At 34.3% G+C, this 25,568-nt stretch overlaps 1 protein-coding gene across 1 annotated transcript; it reads left to right on the plus strand.

Moving 5' to 3' along the window:
- The first annotated feature begins 8,977 nt into the window (after window positions 1–8,977).
- Window positions 8,978–23,855, plus strand: LOC128207679 (uncharacterized). The gene is made up of 9 exons (XM_052910750.1): window positions 8,978–9,058; window positions 9,727–9,853; window positions 10,321–10,485; window positions 14,185–14,393; window positions 15,078–15,280; window positions 15,693–15,728; window positions 16,075–16,278; window positions 16,620–16,787; window positions 17,543–23,855. The coding sequence occupies exons 2-9, from the start codon at window positions 9,752–9,754 to the stop codon at window positions 18,745–18,747; spliced, it is 2,292 nt and encodes a 763-aa protein (XP_052766710.1). The 5' UTR covers window positions 8,978–9,058; window positions 9,727–9,751; the 3' UTR covers window positions 18,748–23,855.
- The last annotated feature ends 1,713 nt before the right edge of the window (window positions 23,856–25,568 follow it).

Here is a 25,568-nt window from a genome sequence, read left to right on the forward strand (position 1 = left end):
TGTTGTGTTAATTTTCCGGGAAGCGCGTACTGCAAACTCATACAGTTTAAAAAGATATTTGATAGATAATATAGTTATGTTCAAATAATATTCCAGATATTTACTGTCTCATGTATGCTGACGATATAGCGAACTGTGCGGATACAGCAAATAACCTTTACAACTCAATGCAATTTCAAGTTTTTGCCATGATACCGGCATGCAAGTAAACCTAAAAAAGACAGAAATTATTGTCTTTAGGAATGGGGGGCCATTGCGCAATTACGAGAAATGGTTTCTAAATGGTGAAGAAGTCAATACTGTGTCAATTTATAAATACATGGGCTTACTATTTACACCAAAATTATCATGGATCGCAGCTAAAACAAAATTGGCATCACATGCTCGTAAGGCTAGCCTCTCTATCAGACAATACCAAAAACCATTTGGATATTTTACCCATTCCGATATTTTTTTTAATTGTTTGATAGCATGGTCACCCCAATACTCACCTTCGGGTCTGAATTATGGGGCTATGAACACAGTGAAATAATTGAACGATCACATGTAGAGTTTTGCAGATACTTTTGGGGTGTTAATTCTTGTATAAATAATAGCATGGTATTGGGTGAATGCGCACGTCTTCCACTTTGCACTATATACTATTATAAATGTATCAAATATTGGTGTACATTGCTGCAAATGCCAAACCATAGATTTCCAGTAAACTGTTATTTAATATTGAAATCCTTAGACGACATTGGAAGACGAACATGGGCAACTTGTATTAAAGACTTGCTGTTTAGGTTTGGGTTTGGGTATGTTTGGGTTGCACAAGATGTCGGGGACATGACCATGTTTTTATATTCATTCAAACAGCGCGTTACAGACTGTATGGCGCAAAGTTGGCATAACGATATCGATAGCTCTTCGCGCTGCGATACTTATAAATGCTTTAAATCGCTATTGAATCCTGAAAAGTACTTATTCATTGACACACCATTTCAGATAAGGCGATCACTAGCGCGATTTAGATGCTCTAACCATAAACTAAATATAGAATTAGGCAGACATTATAATGTTCAGCGTAATGATCGCATCTGTTTTTATTGTCTCACACGTCTGAACGTACAGATCATTGAAAATGAGTATCATGCCTTTTTGAGTGTCCTCAATACGGGGAAATAAGAACAAATTACCTTTTTAATTGGTTCAATGGTCAGACATGTCAGTCAACATTTATCAACTTAATGAGTTCCCAAGATGCATACACTTTAAAGCAAGTAGCATACTATGTTTCAAAAATAATGATTGCTATTGAAAACCGATAGATAATCGAGATAGCAAGGGGGCACTGTTTCAATTATATACTATTTACAATGTTATGTTGTATTCTGGGCCGGAGGCCTTTATTTACAATAAAGTTGAGTTGAGTTGAGTTCGAGCAGTTGTTTTCGTTCCATAGTGTGCAATGATACTTTCACTGCTGATCTTTGTTATTTGTTATTTTCACTGGTTAACTAGTTAAGATTCGTGTTACCAGTATTCTATTCATGCATTTTTGTATTTTAGCAGTAACTAGTCATCTAGTTATGATTTGCAAATTCCACTTAGTAAGTAACTTACTAACTAGAAAACTAGATAAGATTCGTGTTACCAGTTACCTATAAATGCATTCCAGATTCAGGCGCTAACAGGTTATCTATTAATGGTTTGCGAATTCCACTTAGTAAGTAACTTACAAACTGGTTAACTAGAAAAGATTCGTGTAACCACTTACTTAGTGAAATTCGCAAATCATAAGAAGATAACCAGTTGTATAAATATATTTATCTTACGGCAGTTATATGCCACCATAGAAACCTAATAATAACTTTAAGTTTTCCAAAAGACAAATGATCAAGGAAAACTGTCCAAAAAATAAAAACGTTGTCAACTCATTCAATCTGTGAGAGTGCAGCTTTGAACACAAACTGGGACCAATAAAACACCCTACTCCCAGAAACAAAGTAAGAATGTTCGAGAACATAATAAACACGTTCTGATTACATTACATAGATTCTAAAATAGTACAAGGGAAAAATATAGTTGTATGAAATATATTATTATTTTATACATGATTTATGTATAAGAAAACACATGTTATAGAAATGAAAATGGAGAAGTGTAACACATGCGTTAAACCACAATAGTATATCATATAAACATTAATCAACATATGTTGAGTAAACAAACTAAAAACAGGACATTGCATATCTCCTCCTTTGATTTTATTTCAAGTACAATCTCCTAGGCATCCACCTTTCATTTTTATTTTTCAATTTGTGTAAGACACTGAGGGTATTATGGTTACTTAACACAAAATTGGCAGAATGTGAAGAAGTCAGATAAACTTCAAAATGTTGAATATCAAAAACAAGAGCAAGACACACCTTCTGTATTAAGTAATTTCTCTGACGTTTTTTTAGAAAAGAAACAAACTGGTTATTCAATCCAAAAAGTAATTATATCGATGCAGGCGCTTCTTAATATAAGAGGACAATATTTAATATTACACTATTTCTGAATTAAGTAACTTCTCTGATGTTTATTTTAGAAAAGTAACACACTGGATGTTCAATCCAAATAAGAATTGTTTTAGTGCATGTGCAGCTTGATATAAGAGCAAGCAACGCCTGCACCAATGCCCCTGGCATTTAAAGCCAACTTAGAACATGTTTGTGAAACTCTGGTGACAAGAGAGCTGGTGTACTCTTGAGAATGGCCTTCAGAATAATGCTTTGCACGTTTATATTTTTTATACCAAATGGACTTATATCCATACTTAAGCAAATTTGTGAAAGTTCCTGCAAATACTGAAAAAAATATAATTCCCGATATATAACAACAAGCTGTTTAAGAAATCGCACCAGTTGTCTTCTACATGTAGGAACAGAATAACTGGACAGATACCCTTGTCATTTGCATCTTCAGTTTTGACTTAACCCTGCCCAGCATTATGACCTAAACTGTTACAATAGCATGGCAAAATTCACTTTTGCAAGACTGATAGTCAACTTCGTTGCAGTGAATCAATCGAACAAATCCTGGATTTTTCTGAAGATGGTCATTCCATGTGTCGGAGTAAATGGTGACATCATCGACGATTGCATCACAACGATCAAGACTTGAGATCATATTTACAAGCTGCTATAAAGGGCTGGCGAATTCTTCATCCAAAATGGCATAGTTCATTGTCGTTTTTGCCCTTGCCCTGTGCCCCTAAAAAGGGATAAGTTTTGAATTTTCGACTATTGGGGTTGTCCCTGTATTTTTCATAGTTATATTAGCTTGTACTGGTATAAGCATCAGGTTAACATAGACTGATATCTCCTTTACTTGGCCTTTAAGTGAAATTTGAAAGAATCTTTTGAGAAGATCAAAAATCACTTTTGTTACATATTTTGCTTTCTCAACGTTGTCAATGCAATCGTCAATTTTTGGTATGGGAAGAGCGTCCGTTTTAGTAATATCATTCACTTTACGGTAACCTGTTCACATTCGGTATGCCCCATTCGGTTTTGGCACAAACGTTAATGAATAACTGTTATTGCTCTGACTTGGTTCAGTAAATAAAACAATGAAAATACAGGGACAAGTCCAGTAGTCGAAAATTCAAAAATAAACCCTCTTTAGGGACACAAGGCATGGACTCAAACAACAAATAACTATAGACACAAACGTATTAATATCACATACACAAATAAAAACACCAAAACAAACTTACACCACATACACAAAAACAACAACACAAAAAACATACCCTCATCAAGATTGCTTTTCCGTTAAATGATGGGATTATTACCGCCTTGGAACGGTCAGTAAAACAAGAATCTACCCGGGAATTGAACTAGGAAGCATTGCAATAACCTCACACTTGTCCCATAACTAAATCAAAATATATAAGCCTCGAAGTCATTATCTTGCTATAGATGGTATTTCACTGCGTCTCTAAGATGTTGCTGTTAAAAAGGATTCATTCCGCATGATTGTTGTTCAAATGGTTTAAATTCTTCCACAATGGCATCATGTTAAACGGCATCAGTCCTTGTTGGAATATCATCAAATAAGTGCTCATATGCATGTATTAATTTGTTCCTCTGTGATGGTGCCAGGTGACAAGTCTAAATGTTTCATAATGTCTGTGTTCTCAAGATTAGCTAGACCAGGATCAGACTTATCAATATCACCACAATTGATCTATGATTTAATCACAAACGTTTCCTATACGGCAGAAACTACAACCAACATTCGTTCAGCAAAGGTGCTATCTTTGTCTATGTACTCTTTTAGAAAGTTAGCATGACATATTTGTTTTTGTTTACGTCTTCCATGAGGGTTTACAACCTAGTTAAGATCACGTACTTTTTAATCACGAGTGTTTGGTCCAAAATATCTAGCCTATTACGGTTTGCCAGGTATAGACAGACGAGCAAGGAAAAAATCTTCAGGTTTTAAACACCTCCCTTTAGTATTATCATCTTACTTTTGTTTCATCTTACTCTGTAACATTCTGGGATTTGCCCGTGCAGCGTTTCATGCCTTTGACAACGATTCTAAAGTCAGACTCATACTGAAGCAAATTTACAGAAGTTTTATCATTTTCTGACAGGAACTTCACTTCTAGGATGGATAATTTTGTTGCTCCTGGATATGCTGTTACCTTGATATGATGTCACATTCTTGGTCATTTAACCTTGATAGAGAATAATCAGATGTTGACAAGTCTGTCTTGGTGTCGGGCAGACAAGAATGGTTTTGTTAACCTCCGTGTTAAAATACCTTTAAAAGTGTCAACTTAGTCAACATCTGAGTGTTTGTTTTTGCAACTGCACACGAGTTATATAGATCAAGAATTTCCTCCTCAGTGTATCAGTTATCCGAGGTTAAATGAGTCATTGAGAGGGACATTAACAAATCCATGAATAATGATACTTGTTCCTGAAGATTTTTTTCTCACAAAAAGGCATACTATCTGTCAAAAAAGATATTGAAAAGCTCCTGCATCTCTTAATATTTGAAACAGAGGTAGATGGACAAGTAACACAAAAACAACGAAGGGGACTGGTTCAACATTCTCCATAACAGAATCAGATTTTGGTAACATATAGCTATATAATAAAGTATAAATATATATAACAACTGCATTAATTATTATCAATACAATATCTTGATTTTTAATTTTTTACCTTTAAGTGGTAAGACATTTGTTTGGCCTTCTCATGTTGTCATTTCTTCCATTTAAAGTAAGGTGACCAGGATCTTGCAATTATTACAAGTGGGTTGAGATTAAGGATTTTGTCTTTTGCTTTCACCAACTGACTTTTATTTGAGGGGTTTCAATTGCCAAACGAATGATCTAAAGTAGCTTTCGATTGTTCTTGTGTGGAAGTGGATTTTGCTTTATTTATAATGAATAGTCATAGACCAGACGAGCGGCTTCCTCCAAAATGTTAACTTGTTTCTCATTCAAGAATGACTTCCAAGATTTCAACAAGCTTTTTTATGCATGTGTGATATGTTTGTGTAGCTTGTTTTTGTGTTAGTGGTGTATATACGTGTGTGGCTCTAGTTCATTGTCGTGTGTGGCTCTAGTATATTGTCGTTTTGGCCCTTGCCGTGTGTCTCTAAACAGGGTTTACTTTGAATTTTTGGCTACCGGACATGTCCATGTAATTATTATTGTAGTATCAAAATCTGAATGTATGCCATGTTTTAATCTTGAGCGAAATTTCATATTTTTTTGAAAATTTGCTTCGAACACATATCTCAAATAATGTTATTTAGTTCTAACAAATTATACATAGCTCTAGCCTTCAATTCCTTCATACACGTTCTACATATGTTCCTGTATGCCTCAGGTACCAACTCACATTTCTTACGATTGAGATATTTGACTGCGTCATATTTGGAGCTATGTTCAACACTAAGCTGCGTGTGAATTTCATGAGCTTTGCTAATTAAATCACTGCGTAAGAGTTAAGTGTACTTTAGATTTATTTCCAGCAATTTTAACTGAAACTGTCATTATTCATGTTTAGATTTTTAACTGCATTTGCATTGTTTTATTCTCACTGTCTATTTCTTCTTCTTCTTTTTGTTGCTGCATATGTCTTTCTTCCAGCTTAGGTTTATAGTACACACTCTCAAACATTTTCTCGTCCACTTATTAAGAGACCAAAAAAGTCTTCCTAGCCATATTAAACTCCTCCAGGGAAGGCTTAGCTAAAATATAATCTTAGTTGGATGACATGGCTGTGTGTTGCTAGCAAAATGAACAACAAAAATAATTATTAAAAATACTAAAATTTTAATACCAAGAGTGAAGAATAATGTCCAAAGTCCAAACATTCATAAAATATCTTCACTGATCCTGGTGTGTGTCCACAGAATTAATTCCACCTGAAATATTGAACACACTACATGATCACTATTGTAATCCAACGGCGCTTTAAGAATAATTCCCACAAACTGGTTAAACGTTACTGTCACAAAATAATTTGATTAAATACTTTTTTGATTCTTTATATACGAACTTCAGTTTTACCCCAACACCAAAGATCAGAGAAGTTTGCCCTAATGCCAAATCAGAATCTCCCAGAACATTCTACAAACACTCCTCAAAAACTGTGTATCAATTTCCAAAAAAAAAGAGTGTATTCTTCTTACATGAAATAAGTAGAAAATTGTAAAATATTTTAAACAAATGTTGAATTAAACATTCTAAAATTATTATACGGGTAAAACATTGTACATGTATACTACATGCGTTATTGTAAAACTTACCGAAGGGTCATAACCATGTAATGAATACACAAGGGGATTGGGAAATATATTCTAAGAAACATCTGTATGAATGGCATTTATAGTATACACACAATACCATTTCCTGACGGTTTCTCTAATATGAATGTGTGTTTTGTGTACATCGTAGATATGTCCATGTTAAAGCCTGTGCGGTCATCTTATGTCAATGTATTTCACGGACAATGGCGATATCGGATAGGCCAAGGTCGGAATGATCGCGATTGTCAATTGTATTTCAGTTGTGTGTCAGGTACACTAAATTGAGAATGAATGGATGTCACGTAACAATGTGAAAAACACGTCGCATTACAGTAGGTCACTGCTCGCATGTTGCCCCGTATTAAGACATTGCTTGATGTATATCCCGGTGTAAAGATGTGGGTTTGCAGTTTGCCTTATAACCAGTGTTGGAAGCTACGATTTTGGAAAAAAGTTCAGTGAGTTCTTTCAGTTGTATTCGATACGTCCGATGCAGTCATGAGGAGCCTTATAACCTCCATATCGTTACATTAAGAACACCAGTATATTGATAAACAATTTCAATTGCTTCTGACTGATGAAAACTTAAAATGTAGCAATTCAATCAGTCATTGTAGATGCTGCGTCTGTGTTGAAATTGATAATGATAATGTTACAAGGTTTGGTAGAGCCTTTTAATACGGTATGTTTTTTTGTTTTTTTTTATATATTGTGTGATGATTCACAGATAAACGAAAATACTTTTAAGACAACGGCTTGTACACGGATGTTCAGTACAAAAGGGCAAAGAAATGTTAATGCAAATGATGTTTTGTGTATGCTCTTGAAACTTCATTCGAAATTGAATATTTAAAACTATTGTATCGGGAAATCTTAGAATCGCGATTACTGACTTATTTATATATTTCCCTTATAATTTTAGAATACATTAAGGAAGATATGATAAATTAAAACGGAACGGTATTGTCATCCGGAAACGCAATCTGTATCATTAATATTATACACGGTATGACACACACTATGCTTTCTTCAGAATGGGAAAAGGCTGTGTGTCGGACCGCACTTGGTATCATAGATATGTCTACTTGTATGTCTACTTATATACTAGAAGGTTAAATGTGATAACTTAATTCATTGCATGTCGACAACTTGCAAAGACCCAATAGGACAAATCAAACAGCAGTATAAAGCTTGTCGTGTGTATGTATGTATGTATGTATGTTTGTAATTCTTTAGACCTTGCGGTCAAGCATAACCCATGAAAGTGCAACTTTTAACGTATTTCGGTATGACGCAGCATGGTATGATTCCAATTCTTGCCGGTGTTTATACTTTTTGGAAACGTATTTTCTCATATGATATTTTGATAAAATACTTTTGTCAATGTTTCAAAGAAAACTAATTCCGGGGCAAAAAAATGATTTAAAAAACAAAGCAAACAAAAAACACCCATGAATTATACACTAATACATTTTTGGCTGTAGAATTTACTTCCCTTGGACTCTTCTCCAAAGGTTTAATCAACATATTCTATGATAGAATATGCTTTTAAAAGGGGTAATAACAAATATGATTTTTTTAATATGTTTGCCTTGATGTAAATTGAGTTGAGACTGAGATTTTATTTAAGCATTTTAGTTATATCGGGGTCAGGGATCGAACCCATGACCTACCGCTCCGTGTGGACACCTTAACAACTAGACCACGGATATATTTGGCGTATTGCACGAGCAATTCAGTGACGTAGCTTAAATTACTTATGATTATCATTTTCATCAATTGTAATAGGCAACATTGACCACGCCTTCTTGTTAAAAACAAAGACTAAACTGTATTAAGTCACAGGAAAAACAATAACAGAAGAGATAACATACCTTACTTCGGGCAGCAGCTCATTTTGAAGAAGATGATTAGACCAGACATTATTAACAACGTATTCCATGCACATTTCAGTTGTAAATGATTTTCTCTTTTCTTTCCCTGTATTTATACTTCCAATGCTTTTCATGAACGTTGATCAACGTTTGGGCTAAAAATAGACTTTGGTCGATAAAACGTTGCGAAATTTTGAAAGACGTTATCCGACGTCGTTAAACGACTTCCGCGAAAAATGTAGTCGATAATAATAATAATAATAATATGTATTTTTGAGTTGTCTCCCTTTACTGAATATTTTACCTGTACACCGCTTCAGGTGCGATAAACAAACTTCAACAGGTGGTTTCACAATTTTGAGATTTAAGATGTAGTTCAGGTAAGAAATTTACCGTATTAAAACATTTTCTTAAACCAAATACGAAGATGAATCTTTCGTCAGAGAGTTGATTTGTGCAGATTCCGTTATTTTCGTTGCCCCATGTCCAAATCCTTAGTTGTTGTTTGTTACTGTTTTGGTCATCCACTTGCAGAATTTCTAAAATTAGACTTTGACTAAAATGGTATGATTCAGTTCTAGATGGATATTAACTATTATAGAGTTTGGAATCGACATCAATTAAACCTTATAATTATGTATTTTGAACTTGCAAAGCATGGAAGGGAAAACAAATAATATTATAAGTCTGGGCTTTAGGGTTGATCTATGGCAATGTACAACTTTGAGCTGCTGATTGCAACGCCAGTAAACATGTGCTTTAATTGTATTTTTATGCAAGCAACATGAAGTCAAACAGGCGCTTTGATGAATTAACTGTCTGACATACGCTAGATTTTATTTTGTAAGTCAACAATATAAAAATTAACATAATTTTTTATATGCATTTATTCTTTGACAGTATTGCCGAAGTTAATTTTATATGCTACCGTGTGATTTGGGATAAGAAAACATAGCCTTTAAAACAGAAATTTTGTTCACAATATTTTTAAATCATAGAACCAAAGCAATTCCTGCACAAGTTTTTCACAATTAATTTTTGCCTTCAGTTGACACAGATATGTTGTTGCTGTCATGACGATGGTGTTGTGGAGGAGAATGATGAGCTACATGCTGTTGGTGGTGGTTATTGGCATACTGGGACCACTCTGTCAAGGATGGCATCTCGTCATGAAGGTAGGGATCTGGATTGTTTTCAAGTGGAAGATTCATTTCATATTTTTGTAGAGTTGATGTATTCACATTTCACATCTATTTTACACAAGAAGTTACTCAGATATTTTCTTTAACATACATGCTACTTAATTATTATGATTCATATGGCATTTAACAAAGTACGGTGTAATATGTAAAAATAATGTGCATGTAACTGAATTTTGTTGTCTTAAAACCCTGATAAGTTAAAATAATGGTGAATCTAAACATCTCCAATTAAAAAATATATATAGCTTTATGGCAGTGTCAAGTTTTTGCTTACAGTAACTAAAACTGAATACAAATATATCTATATTCATTAGGTAAACACTTGACCTTATTAACAAGTATGTTCGCTCTTTACTTTTAATATTGATAGATCTAATCATATCCCAAACTTCTTCATGTGTATATCATCCACATAAATATCTTTTTTGAACTCCTTAAAGGTTCCCCAAGGGCCCACAGACCTCGGAAACCACAACAGTGTGTACGACCTATGGATGTCAGATGAGACCTTGAATCCTGACACAGAAAATGCTATGGCTGTTCTGCCGGGTATTACATACAAGTCCCGTGATGTGATTGAATGGGAAAATAGGTCAATCAGTCTGGTATGTTCTGGATTAAGTGTTTTCCTTGTATGTTTTGGTTAATTCTATTTTTTAAGTCAGTTGGGTAAACAGCTCCATAGTGATATGGATCCTTCTAGTGTCAATTTCCTTGTTGGTTTATACTAATTTATTTGAGCTGAATTGTTGAGACAGCTGCAGCTGATATGAATCACTCGTGAGTCCTGTTCCTGCGCAGAAACCAGTACTGTGTGAGTGTGTCTTTTTTGAGAGATCCTAGTGGGGATTGTACCCACAACCTCTTTGGTGATAGGCAGACACCTTTACCTGGTTAGAAACCAGTACAATACATGAAGTGGTGATTTATTTTACAAATTCTTGGTAAGGTATTTTATGAATTATGCCATTTGTATACTTAAGTAAAAAGATAATGAGCATTAACATCAACATGCAAAGGTCTGTTTTATGACTGACAGATGACCTAACATTAAAAGAAGAGATCACTTTTCTAAAAATAAAAGAGGAAAAAGGGAGTCAGGGCACGTTGGAATGTATCAATTATGGTAATATCCTGTATGACATAATGACTAATTTGACCATAAAAATTATAGATTTAATACGTGTCACCATTATCACCAGAGGTTTAGGCAAAAATGTTATAGTTTTATTTATAGTATTGTTTATGAGTGAACAAATTATTACTTATTATTTTATCAACTTTGTGCATTAAACTCTGGGCCGAAATCATGTGATGAGATTCATATCTCAGACTCTTTTCCATTATGTTACAAGATTTTGCCACTCAAAAACTTAGAATTTGTCAAGGTACATGTATCTAATGATAAATATTTTATCCGTACAGCATCACAACTTAAAATTTAAAATCTAATGAACTATTTTGTAGTTAGCGCAAAAGTCTTATTGAAAATATCATCAAGTAATGCACCAATCAATTGTAACCACGGCCCCCCAGGTCCAGGGAATAGCCAGGACTTTGACTTTCGGTTCAGCGGCCAAATGCCCCCGCACCCCAGAGACTATATAAGGCCCAATCTCCGCTAAATTTGGCGCTATGACAAAACCACTGCGGTCACCCGGCCCGGCGGGGCAACCTGGAAAGTAAAAACACGGCCCTTTTCCCCGGTATACCCCCAGACCTGGGAGGGGCGTGGTTACAATTGACTGGTGCATAAAAGTAAGTGTTAAAAATTTCTTTTGGTCCTTTAAATGATCAAGTGGACAGGCCAAGCACATCTCAGTGCCAACTACGGTAATAAAGACCAAACAAAATGCTAACTTCTTTAGTGTAAAGTGCCAAATGTAGTGTGAATGCCTTTATATTAGCCAGTGCACCCGTGTGAGCCACTAAATAACTCCAAATAATGTCTGAATGGAAATTCGGTAGTTGTTTTCGTTACTATATGGTAATTTGACATTGTTGTAATTCAGCTAAATTGATTTTGGGTTTTCTGATGAAATGTTGATTTTGATGTGTCCAGTTTCACACTAATTAAAAGCTAGTGACTATTCTAGGCAGTTGTACACTTAAAGTACCAGGGTAGTAGTTTACGTCTGACCTGCGGGTGTTGACTGATGTCGATAAGTGACAACTGGTCATGGGTCAAATTCAATAACTGTTCTTTTTTGATCAATGGAAATACCAAAAGAGAACTTTTTATTAAGTAATTTTGAAGTTTATTTGTCAAAAGTACAAGTGTTAGACAAATTGTGCAAAGCAACGCATACATATGTATTTATTTGACACATCAATGAATGAGAGTAGAATAGCATGTGATCTTAAATGCCAGTTAACAGGACTGGTGTACTTTGGTTTACTTTCTGTAAATTTGTTTGAGTCAAAGACTATCTGATGTAAATTCAAACATCTCAAAGTCCTTGGCAGGGTGAAAGCAACTAAGTTCAGGCTCATCCATGCCTCGGCCAATGGGATCACTGGTAGTATTCACAATTAATCATAAATCCATTAAGTCATTAACTGTTTTTTATTCAGTGAATTATTTAGATGCTCACTAGCTTGTACAGCATATTGCACTGAACACTAAAGATGTTAAAGGATTTATTGCTAAACAATCTAAAAATAAACAATCTATTACGTAATAAAATAAACACCTTTAAATATGTATGACATTCTCATAGTCCTTAAAGTTAATTTCTTTTCGTTATGTTACTACAAGCAATAAAATGGCATTACAAGATAATTTTCCTTAGAAATATTCAAACAGCCTGCAAGGTTAATTGGCTATTTTATATTATGATATTCCGATAAGAACTTCAGTTTGATATATTTTTATATTTTAATAAAATATTTTTGTTTTAGGTATTTTATGTTAAAATAAATAAAATACCGGTAATAGGAATAGGATATAAAATTGTATGGCTTATATGACATTGGTTCAAAAGAATCATTTACAAAAACAGCACTTTAGTGTCGGAGTTATAATGGGTTTTTATCACATTATGAGGGATGATGTTGTTTGCATTATTTCTTAACTTCAATTCAATAAAAAGCTCATGGTGTTCATTTCTATTGAATTTTAAATGCCAACAGTCCTTGAGAGCTCCATTTGCAGACAATGTAAAAAGTTAAAATCATACATACAATATATCTTTTTTTTGTTAAATTAAGGTAAACAGCATGTTGTTGTTTTTTCGACTGAAAATAGACCAGAAATTCATGATACCATAAAATATACTTTTCAAAAATATCATAGGAATCAAAATAATAATCCTACAAATAGAAAAAACACATTTTAAACAAGTAAAACAAATACAGATTAGTTGAAATGAAGTCTTATTGTCTTACAATTTTTCTAATCCATGCAAGAAAAGGGGCGCTTTGTTTATGTTATGGTTAATTCCAAACTTTAGGTATTCCAAGGACCCTGGCCTATTTCACAAAAAGGTGGGAAAAACCAACAAATTGGATGGGGAATTGATTAAAACATGGTTATACGATATTAGCCTACAAACAGAAAATGCTACTCAAGTCCAGAGCAAATACACTTCAAATGCGCGGTTGAAATGTTCAAGAGACCTGTATCAGATAATGATATTGGAATTATTAATGACCGTTTAATTTTTTGTGAGGATTTTCATTTGGTATCATTATATCATTTTTAATTACATTGAAAATCTATTTTTTTCTTATCGTATAATTTACATGATAAGAAAAAAATAGATTTTCAATGTAATTACAAATCAATAACACTTATTAAGTATTTAAATAAAAAATGACCTTTTTGTGTTTTTTTAAAGAAAATTAGTCTCTTAGTTCTCTCAAAATAAAAAAAAAATCTTAATATTGGCATTTTAAGTTAAACTTTGTATGTATACATTGTAAATATTTTAAACCGGCTAGCATTGGTTCCTGCTTGGTGGATTTGACTAACTAATGGCACAGCTGTTTATTACATTAAGTAATGGTTAAAGGTTATCAGTATGTATTGACCAAACGCAGTGACTCCCGTGGGGGAATAATCATACCTTCTTTGAAGTACATTTGAAAAGTAGCCCTATTTTTATTATACATTATTATATATTTTTATTTATTTTATTATTATTTTTTTCAATCGGGTCCATGAATAAATCTTGCTTTTACACGGCAACGTTATATCTTTCACAAGAGACATTTTTGCTGATGTCACAAAAATGAATGTCAATATATGATCGTATGTATCAGTTTGTTTAGCACTGTCTAACTAATATCATATTTCTTTACAGGTCAAAGTAGCCTTTTATCGCGGAGCTGACGAAGTGGCATTCATCGTGTTTGGTGCAGCTGGACCCACTTACAACCACTCAAGTTGGCCATTCTTTAAAGACCGTGCTAATGTCACAAGCTGGTTCGATTGCTCCAGAATCATGTACACGACCTTCAGCAATCTTGAACTCTTTCCATCTGCCATCCCAGAGTTTTGTAGTTTGCACAGGTCTGTACAAACCTCATTATTATTTAGGGGGTTAGCTGAAAGGTTACGGATGAGTTCTGCAACCTTTCCTTTTTTATTAGAACCCTTCTGCCCTCATGGAGAGCAGCATGTGCACCCTTCTGCCTTCATAGAATGGATTCCTCGTTTATGTTTTTAAACACTTATTTGGATTAGAAATACATACACACTTTACATATCGGGCAGTTGAGACCTAGTCCTAATATTACTTCAATTAAACACCATTTCTAACGTTTTTCCATATGCATAATGTTCAAGTTCTTCATAGCCCTATTCATTTGTCCCTTTTTACCCTTAGCACCCTGTCCCTTTTCTGCAGAAGCCTGTTCATTTTAATTCTGGCTAAAACCCTTATTATTGTTCACAATTTCAGAAGAATATTTTTCAAAAACTGCTGCTTTGTTTTCACGGTTCTTTAATTTTAGGAGTTACAATCAGTGCTAGTTAACCAAATAATTCATATTGTTTTTCTATCATTCATAGGTATGTTTTCAATACTTTCAAGGAATATTATGTAAAGTTGATCAGTATCTTAAGTCTTAACTTTCTTATCAAGAACTGTTCAAGTTACAAGTTATCCTTTAGATAATATTGTTCTATAACTAGATTGATAAACAACGTGTTATTACTGTGTTGGAAATTAATGAATAATTTCTGAAATTTCAGTGTATCAGCCCTAGAACATAGCTTCTCCATCCTTAGTTCTGGGATTGATGCCCAGGCCGACTGTGACAATCTGACAGGCTGGTTTACCGTATTGGAACCAAACAGTACCAAATCTGACATAGACTGTGGCTGGCAACTGGGAACCAGTCCACAGCCTCCATACTTCCTGTACGCTGAGGGAAACACTTCCGAACTAATGAAAAGTAAGAAACTGTTTAGATTAGTTTACCTACTTTTAGCTAAATTGTAAAGACAGCTATTTATATACTGAAATGATCACACTGGAGTCTGTTTCCTGAGTAAAAGTCGGTCCCTTATTGAGAGGCAATTAGAATGTGGCCCTGGTGGGGCTTGAACTTACAACCTTCTGGCTGAGAGGCTGACATTGTTCATCTAGACCTCACCAAACCTAGTTGATTTCATGAAACATCAACATGTATGTATCTTGTTGGAGGTGGATTTAATGTCAGAAGCTACCAAACTACTACAGATCACTTGGTACATCTGGTCACAAAAAGTTGCCCCTTGTTCGACTGAGAAAACCAATGCTGTGAGTTTGTATTGGTCTCTGTTCACAGTGCTCTTGCATATTCAGTAACTATTGTTTTCTTCCAGATGCAGTCAGGGCAGATGTGATGGCCATATTTGTTGGTAAGACTATGACTATGATTCTGAGTATATAAACAGAAAATTCATAACCTCTGAGTTTTATAATAAACTCATTCAGTTTTGCTATGACCTGACTTCTGATCTTGTAAGGTTTGATATACATGTACAACACTCCAATGAAAAAATCTGCACAATTCATGACAACATTTTACATAATCAAAATGAAACTTTTCATAGGAATAAGCACAAGGTTTAAGTAAATTAGTCTCATTGAAATATTACAAACAGAAACGTGGGAACAAGACAGTGATATTCAAGAGTAATAAAAGAATTGAGAAATAATCTCAAATGAACTGTCTCTAAGCCCGAATATCTATTTCTTTTCCAGATGACTGTATAAACAAGACGCTATGCCACTCACCAGACTGCTGGCAGGACCCTATGGGCAACTGTCTGTGTCATGGTTACCCGTGTGTCTCGTCTTGTTCCAAACTGCCGTGCCCGGACCACACAATCTGTCAGCCCAACCCGACCAACATGTCTGAACATACCTGTGAATGTCTCTATGGCATTCAGGGGGATACATGTCAAGGTATGATCTAGAAGAAATCTGTGATCAATTGAAAGTTTACATGAAATAAGCATAGCAGACATAGTTGGTTCAAATGCTCAGGAGAACTGATCAAACAAAAGTAATATGTGGGCCACTCAAAAATAACCTTTTCTTATATATATGTTGTTAATGATAGTTATTATCCCAAGGATACCATCACACAAAAGATCTTTACATGACAGGAATAAATAAACCACATGCCTTATTTGTCAGCCATTGTTTTGGAGACATTTGTCACTGTCAGTTATGAAGTTGTTGCCATTATTAATGCGTTTGTTTCTGGTTACAGCTATGTAAAGTGCTTATCATTTCTGTCTTAGCAAAAGCCACAGTTGGCATGACCCCAGGAGTGATAATTGGTATCGTTCTAGCAGTGCTCATCCTTATTGGTCTGTGTGCTATTGCTATATTTGGTTTCTACAAGTGGCGCCATAGAAATGACCTGCTTAAAGATGAAGATGAGGCCAAAGATTCTTCGACTGCGGCAGGTTGGTGTATTTTAATACTTCTTTATTACTATGGGCGAGTTGCTCGGACAGAGTGATATTTAGGAGAGTCCCAGAGCTCTATTACCTAAGCAAATACCCGCTTTTGAAAAGCGCTTTCTGTTTAAAATCTATTCAGTTACCTGATAGAAAATGAGTTGGGAATGTTAAATGAAGCCTGCAAATAATCTACCTGGTTTTAACCCATTATTATGTCTCCCCCCTCTCTGCGAGCATTGTAAGAATTGTGGATCGCCCTACAGGTTTTAACCACCATGCATTGGTGCATAATACCATTTAACTGGGAATATAAGATTTTCGGCGATCTATTTCACTTTGTTTACAAATAGGAACACAGTGGAATTAAAATTATTCCATTTTGTTTTTCGTTTGTTAAAAATATATTGCTTTTTGTTGGTATTTTTTTCTGTTAGTTGGGAATTTTAGAGGCTACAGTAATATGGGTAAAAAACAGTGTCCATTACATGGGGCAGTAGTCAGGAATATCTAATCTTTATAGTTTACAACTTTTAAAAGATTTCGGTTATCAAATATTCGATAAAAAAAGCAACTGAATATTCGAATATCAATTTTACCATTGTTTTGCATCACTACTTATATACCATCAATTTTTCAGACTTCTTGATACAAAAACTGTGCCAAGGATCAAAAAATGGTCTACAGAATCATATTTCTTAACAAATTGTTGTTCACCTATTTTGGTTTTCATGAAATACACAGGAACAATATTCTTTCAGGCTTTGCCAGGGACTTTGTTCGAAGAAGCGTGCATAGACTATCTGGTCGTAACTCTCAGTTCTCACGCCGTCACCTCAAGGAAGAGAAGTCGAGTCCAGATACACAAGCTAGAATAAAGAACAACAGTTCCAATAAGACCTTAGGAAAGTCTGAACAGTTGTCACCAGACAGTAGTGTTGTGTTTGGGGAAGCAAACCCTGCCTTTCAGGATGACGACAGTCCCCCAACACCACAGCCTACACCACCGATTGATCGACGATACACAGAGTTTCCAACTAGGACTGTTGCACTACAGTCAGTTGCTCCACCATCTGTGTCTGTTACTGAAATACAGATGCATGAGAAAAAGCAGGGCGGGAGTGTATTTAGTCAAAATAAGAATGCTCAAAGACGTTACGAAAATGTCCCGTTGCCTCCTGTGATTGATGCTAAAATGAGGCGAGAATCTCCGCATGTATTTGAGGCCTCTGAGCGTGCAAGTACAATAGGCAGCTTTGAAAAAGCAAGTACAATGAGCGAGTTGTCTGATGCAACAAGTACATCTGGTTTCAGTGACTATACTGGTGATGGACCCGCAAATCTTCCCCCAAGTGAAATGATATCAAAAGACATGATACGCCATCATGGTCACCATAGACACAAGGTGAGATCGCGTCCAAGGTCGAGAGCATCTACAGCTGACCAGCCTAAGCCAATAGTCGCCCCAGAGACAGTTGAGGGGCAAATAAACTATGCCATGGAGCGAAGTAGACTAAGTATAAGTAGCATGTCCAGTTTATCTAGTGAAGCTACGCATAAAAGTGATAGTACCCAGCGTAGTGGAGAAGTTACAAAATCTGACATTTTACGCGCTCGTTATGAATTATCGCACCCACGTGAATCTGCAGGCAGGTTTGCTCATAATAAAGGCCTATCGTATCAAGAAATAAAACGTCAGCTGGATGCAGACATGAGACGGCGCGAAGCAAGAGAGAAAAAAATGCTGGAAGAAATGGATGAGGATGCGAAATATGAAGAAGAAAGGACCAAAAAGCAAAAAATGCGTCAAGTGGAGAGTTTAGATAGTGGGATTGACGCAGAACATAACAGTGCGGACAGAAACAGCGATGGGAAAATTCAGATTATACGAGCGCGATCTGCAGATGAGTTGAATAGAAATCGAGGGTTAACTGTGAACTATAGTTCTAAGGAGGCAACTGTCTAGGAATTATATGGGCTGTATAATTATATGGGCTGTATTGGAAATTTTCATCATTTTGTTAAAAGATATGAACACATTATAAGCAATTTAAACAAAGTTATCAACAATGAAATGCTTTGGACTTAATCGGAGCTTAATACAGGTTTATAGATTAAAATTGATATTGAAGCAATGTCCAAGGCTTAGCATATTTGATGGCACATTTCCTGTTGTTACATATGCAATCCTTCTGTTTAGAGCATTGGTATGTTTTTTATACTTATGTGTTTTTTTCGGTTCCAATTAGTTCCTTAAGGGTCTGTCACACCCTACCAATGTACCTAGCTGGGACTAAACCGGAGTACACATTTAAAAATGGCAAGAAAATCGGCACAGCTCTGTCAAGAAAGAACTTGAAAAATTACATACCGGCGTTGTATTACCCTTGTAATACTGAGGTGCCGCTGTTGTTTTGCGGATGTTCCATCATTGACCAAAGCAATAGCTGAGTGATACTGGAGTACTTCCGTTGTAGTCCCTTTGCTTGCTCTGGTAGCAAAGTAACTTTGGAACATGTTAAAAAAATTATGCCGTCACCTGTCTCCAGCCGGTTTTTTTATTGCTACTCTTCTGACAATGTACTACCGTTCTTAATGTTGTGATACAATGTGCTGCTGTACCTATTCTTTCTGATTCCCCAAATTACAAATTTGTGCTGCGGTATAGCTCCTGCAGGCCGATTTGGCTCTGGGGTTTTTAATATATAGATTGTATAGAGAATTGGGATATTTTGTATACTTATGCCCTTTTTCTATTTAATCAGTATACATTGAGAAGTGATAAATGAATGGTACAAATTTAGTATCCAGAAAGCATGCCTCAATTTATAACTGAGACATGCTTTTTGGATTCTAAATTCTTACCATTGACGATTATGGTTGTGATATTTGATTTGATAGTTTTTCCATCAAGGATTGATACATGAATGGTACAGTTTTAGTACCAGAAAACATATATATCTCAATAACGGTTGTGACATTGAATTGGTAGTCTCATGACAAAGCAACAGGGTTTGTATCATTTGGTTGTGGCCTGCTCTATTTAAGATGAACACACCGTGTACAGTTTATTTGTTAAAAAAGAACTTCCATTTAAAATATAACTAATATGTTCTTTAAAAGTTATTTGTTTTTTTGTTTTTCATAATTGAATACATGTATGAGAAAACTGCAAATTAATTTAAGAATTTCACACAAAAAAGTAATGACCTCGTGTATATATATATATTTAATAGTTATGTACTGGTTCAAGAGCAGTAACTGTTAAAAGCAGTATCTGGCAATTGTTATTTTCTCCTTACAATTATCTTTTTCATGGGAATTTTAAGTATTATTTCTAATATTGTGTAATTTTGCATCCAATGTTGAAGAAAATGCAAAATAATCCTGTAAAATTTATTGGTGAGACTGTAATAAAAACCACAAATTTTCACGTGCGGCATTATGGGACACATGAGATTGACAACGCATGCATACTGATCAATTTGCATATCTTTTATAGCACTCTTTTTCCAAAGTTTTTTTAACATTATTGTATAAATGACCAGGAATGAAATTTTAATTGATCACTCAATTTAACAATTGTTTAAAAGTAACCAATGTCCATATCCTAAATACAGATTTTAGCCTCGATTTTATTGATGATTTCGTTGTTCAAGGGAGACAACTGGTACAAACACAAGCTCACTTGATTGCCTTGGTTAGGTTCCTGACTTTGAAAGAAATGTCCCAAAATGTCCTGAAGGGCTCCAAATAACAAAATAGGGGTGTTCTTTATATATCAACAAGGCCATGGGAGAATTTTGACTGTGGTCAATTCTTTTGCTGTCAAATTGTATAATTTGCATCTAAACACACTATAAGACCAGGAGTGTATTTGCGCTTTAATTGAAATAGCATTCAATTCAGATTGGTACAAAACATATACTTTTCGTAAGAAATGCCAGTCACTGCTTCTTTTCTAGTATAAATTGGGACTTATTAATTGCCCCCTTTGGTACCCAAATTTGGTTTATTATATCACAAATTTGAATAGTAGACAATCATACAATGTTGGCCATAAGTTTCAGTTAGCATAAGGCTTATTTCCCTCAGTGCCATTTCAAATAAGAAAATCTTCAATAACAGCTGTAAACTGCCGGACACTGCTCTCCAACCAGTATCATTTTCAATAACTTAACTTTAACACTGCAGGATGTTTAAGTTGACCTTTCACTCACATTTTAATAAGTTTTTTTGCATACATTGAAACTTTCTATCAAAGTTTTATTTGTGATCACATACATGTACGTAAACATATGGAATTGTGTGCTCTGTTACTGTAACTACATATCACTGCAATCACATATCACATTTTGCCTATTTTGTTTAACAGTTCATAATGTTCTCATTTGATATACATAACTCACCTTGCATTGATCTGATATTAATTAATGTTTGAATTTTCTTGCCCGATGCATTTAAAGGACAATCCTCCATCAAGAATAGTCATTTAAATCATTCATTTGGAATTTAGATCTTCATATTGTCCTTGCCATCAACGACTGAACAATTATACCTGAAATGTCCCTTTCGATGCAGCAGATGTGTGTCTCCTCTGAGAACTCTGCATGCTTAATAAGAACTACTTTTCCTTATTTTGTAATCTTACTGTATAGAATTGCAAACAGCAGGGACTGTCTATGCCACAATTATTCATCACCTTGATGGAAGCTGCATCCACAAACCAGCGACTGACCAATCAGTATCTGCTAAGACGTAAAGACCTGCTGTATACAGAATAAGAAATGTTTTGTTCTGATTCATAATGTAGTGTAACCAAAGTTATGCGTTAGGGCTTGGACTTATATACATGACATCAGCAGCTTGTGCAAATGCTCTATAAACAAATGACGCTGATATAATGCCAATCGGAACATATTGCAAATTTTTGGTTTACAGTTATGGAGAACATTGTTCAAGTCATTGAAGTATTAAATAGACCCACAAAAAAGGCGCGTATATTAGAGCACGTGTTTATAATAGGACATGTACATCAGTTGATTTTTGGATAGTCGTAAAAACTGGGCAAATATGCTGCTTATGATATATATCTTTGTGTTTAGAAGGTATTTTGAATTTTAGTATTTTTATCACTGCTGATATTTTTACAATTTTTTTTTCGTAGTTTGACTATACTTGTTCTATAATCCCTGATGTCTTCTTGCAGTAGTTGTTGTAGATTGTCCCGGTAAAATATGTCTGTGTATAATAACATTTTTAATTTGTATTGTTATTACAGCAATGTTCTGTGATTTTAAAGCTTGCTTTTGATGGTGTTCCTATTTATTATGTGACCTAAGTTTGTAGTCTTCAGATTGTGTTACTCTGATATCCTAACTGCATTTTTGTTATAATGAACCATAGGGAGCTGTTTCGACCAGAGATGGTAACAAATATCATAGAAAAAAATCTGTTTCCAACATCCCTGGTTGAAGCATCTGCCTATGCTATGACTGATGAACATTTACAAGTGTATGAACGTTTGATGATTATATTGGTTTTAAAAACATTTGTTAAGGTATGCAGATTGCTTGACAAGTATTTAAAAAGTTATTTTCTGTTCAATGATGTAACTCAGTATCCGTTTACCAGTACTTTTGCTGACAAAATTTATGTTGTTCTGATTGTTCACAGTCTCAAATGTATAATCCATATTTTTTGCATGAAAATTTCAATATTTACTAAACAGTAAGTTTGTTGTATGTATTACAGAGAAAGGTATTTCTTGGTCATGTATCTAAATAAAAGAGAAAGAATCTACAAATCTATTTTTTTGTAGATTGTATTTAATTGAATACATTTTTAGGCTGAAACTGTATGAATAATGTATTGTCAAAATAACTATCTTCTATTTTTTATAATCAAGCCTTGTGGAGCCTTGAGTCATATTATATAGGGTGGCATGAGCATTATATCAGCGAAAAATATAATAAGCCAGAATTACATTTTAAATTTTGATTTTGCATGGAAAAGGCCCTAACAAAATCACTTTTTGAATTGAAAACTGTTGAATAATTAGGAACTATGCATTGTTCTATAGTTACTGGATGTTAAATGCACAATAGTTGTATATTTGTTCATTAGACAAGTGCTTAAACTCTGATTTCTTTTTTTTCAAAATGCTTTAATATTTCAGTTTAACTATATTAACATAATTATCAAAGTGCTTCTAGTTGTAGAAATGCTGTTTTATTTAACATCGGTGTACATATAAGCGTGTTGTTTTTTTACATTGTGAAAAATAAGAGAACCCAAAGTGACGGAGCAGCCTGGTACTTTTGAGGTCCTCAATTTTTGGAAGTTTTAAAATGTACACCATTATGTTTAGCGGATGCAATTATTAGTAGATAAATGAAAATCAAACTATTTGAAAATTTCTCTGTCACAGTACCTTTCTCTCCAATGACGTCAAAGTTAATTTTATAAAGTGTAGAATTGTCTTATTTGAATTTGGTTGTGTTGAGAAAATTATATAACACTGAAGCCTAAAACTAGTTTGTTGGATATGTTTAACTTCGTATCATTCAAGGTAATAATTTACTTAAATGTCATAATGTGATTTCAAGGTTGTGATTTTTAGAATACACAATATAGTCGTGCAGTGAAGTTGCATGTAAATTTTAAATTAATGTAACCTTTTACGATTGCGCATTCATACTAAATCTAGATAGTCTGTCCCCTGCCAATTTGCTTTAATTTATATGTAGGCAGGGTACGGAACCATACAAATTCTAACTACTAGTACATACAGGGTTTGTTTGTAGATGATCTTGTCTAGCAACGATTGTCCTTAAAATTGGACTGAATGTTGGTAATCTAAGGAATGATCCTTTATTTTTTACTGACTCAATATTTTTGGAACTTAATCTTAGTTAGTATAACAGTGTATTATTGTGTTTGATATTCACCGTGTCACAGTATATTCTTCACACAGAGAACAAATAGTATTTCGGACATTCCTTGTTTCATGTTTATTCATTTATGGTAATGTATTTATATTATTGTTATATTAAAAGAGAGCTTTCGATCTTACACACTGTCTTCTTGTCTTTTGATATCACATCTAGCTATAATATGTCATATGTATTACTAAGTACATTGTATATTGTCTATTTGACAGGTTTTGGTTTAATTAGAATCCAGAATATCGTTAGAATTCCATTTGGTATTGAAAATTGAATATTGAATATTGGATAAACATCCCAATATTGCTCAAGTTTTATGATTTATATACAGCACAATTTATTTTATGGGTAAGACGAATTAAGACAAATAGTAAAATATTTCCTAACATTATGTGCCTATGTTGAAACAAAATATAGTACAATCGGGAATTAATTTCATTAAATAATAGAACCTATATTCCAGCAATAATGTAAATTTTGATAAGTGTCTATTGAGTCTAAGCCCTGTGCCTCTCAGCAGGGTCCTCATTTTAACTGTTGACTAAAGGGCTTGTACCTTTAGTTTCAATAGTAATATTACATCTTATATAAATAGCGAGCGAGCAAAGTGATCAATCAAAATTGACCATATCACAACCTTCTAATATAGTGCTTTGCATTTTGATGCACTGCAAGCTCAGCCTAGTAGTTTCTCAGAACTGTACGGGCTTACATACCCTTCAAGAATCGCAACTCAAAGAAGGGGTGAGGAGATCAATATCGCTTACAGGCCATGTAGAATTCCTTAGTGTTATTTTCTTAAAGAGATGTGTTTACACTGTCAATATGTTCAATTGTATATATACATACTTTAATACAATTATTATTTTGAGTTGTAATTGCTATTCGGATCAGATTTCCCTTTAATATATATGATATATGTAACTAGCAAGGATCCTAGATTTGATGAGAAGGGTCTTTATAAGGGTTGGAGAACTGAGAAAAACGCTATTCCCAATGTGCCAAAGAAATTTATTCATAGTTTTAATAAAATATTTGCCTATTAAGAAAGGACAAGATATTGCAGAAGTGTAATAACAACGGCATTGCTGGTAGGGATTGGAAAATGATTGTTTTCCCTGAATTTGCCTGCATGTTTCAATGTTATAACCTGATCACTTATTTCCGTCTTCAGTAAATTCTTTATTTAACAACAAATTAAAGTTATTTTCATTACAGAAATAAAGTCTCATCCAGACAGAAGTTCCACAAGCAACCATGATTAGAACCAGAGTTTTTAAACAAGTACACATACATCATCTGACAGAGGACTTGTGCGATAAAGTGATTTATTAAAAACAGCCTGTCATTTTCAGGCTTGAAAAAATAATTGCTTAAAGTACTGTTGTATTCTTAATTGGCGGACATATTTACAAATCATGGCAAAGAAACAAAAAAAAAGGTTTAAGTTGATTCAAGGTGGTACTAATAACTAGAAAACTTCTTACTGCAAGACAATAAATACACCATACAATGATGTCAACATATTAAGTAAACCCTGAACCTTAATCGACAGAAATCATGCCAAAACTAAAAGCAATGCCACTGCCATCAACATAGCCCTAAATGGACCACTTGCAGAGGATGGGTAGGCCAATTGTGATGTTTCACACAAGCAACAGGGTCAAAGGACTTCTCCAAAATTTACACCAGTTTGGGAACTTGGAAAAAGTACTTAATGCACATTCTCCTTAATGATTTAGTCAAATGTTAAAATGCCCAAGACCCTTAAAATATATCTCTGTCCAATGGATCTACACACACAAGTCCAAAGATGGTCAGACGTTCATAAGCTTGTATG

Source organism: Mya arenaria, chromosome 11 (genome assembly GCF_026914265.1).
Source record: "Mya arenaria isolate MELC-2E11 chromosome 11, ASM2691426v1".
In the NCBI taxonomy this organism is placed as follows: domain Eukaryota; kingdom Metazoa; phylum Mollusca; class Bivalvia; order Myida; family Myidae; genus Mya; species Mya arenaria.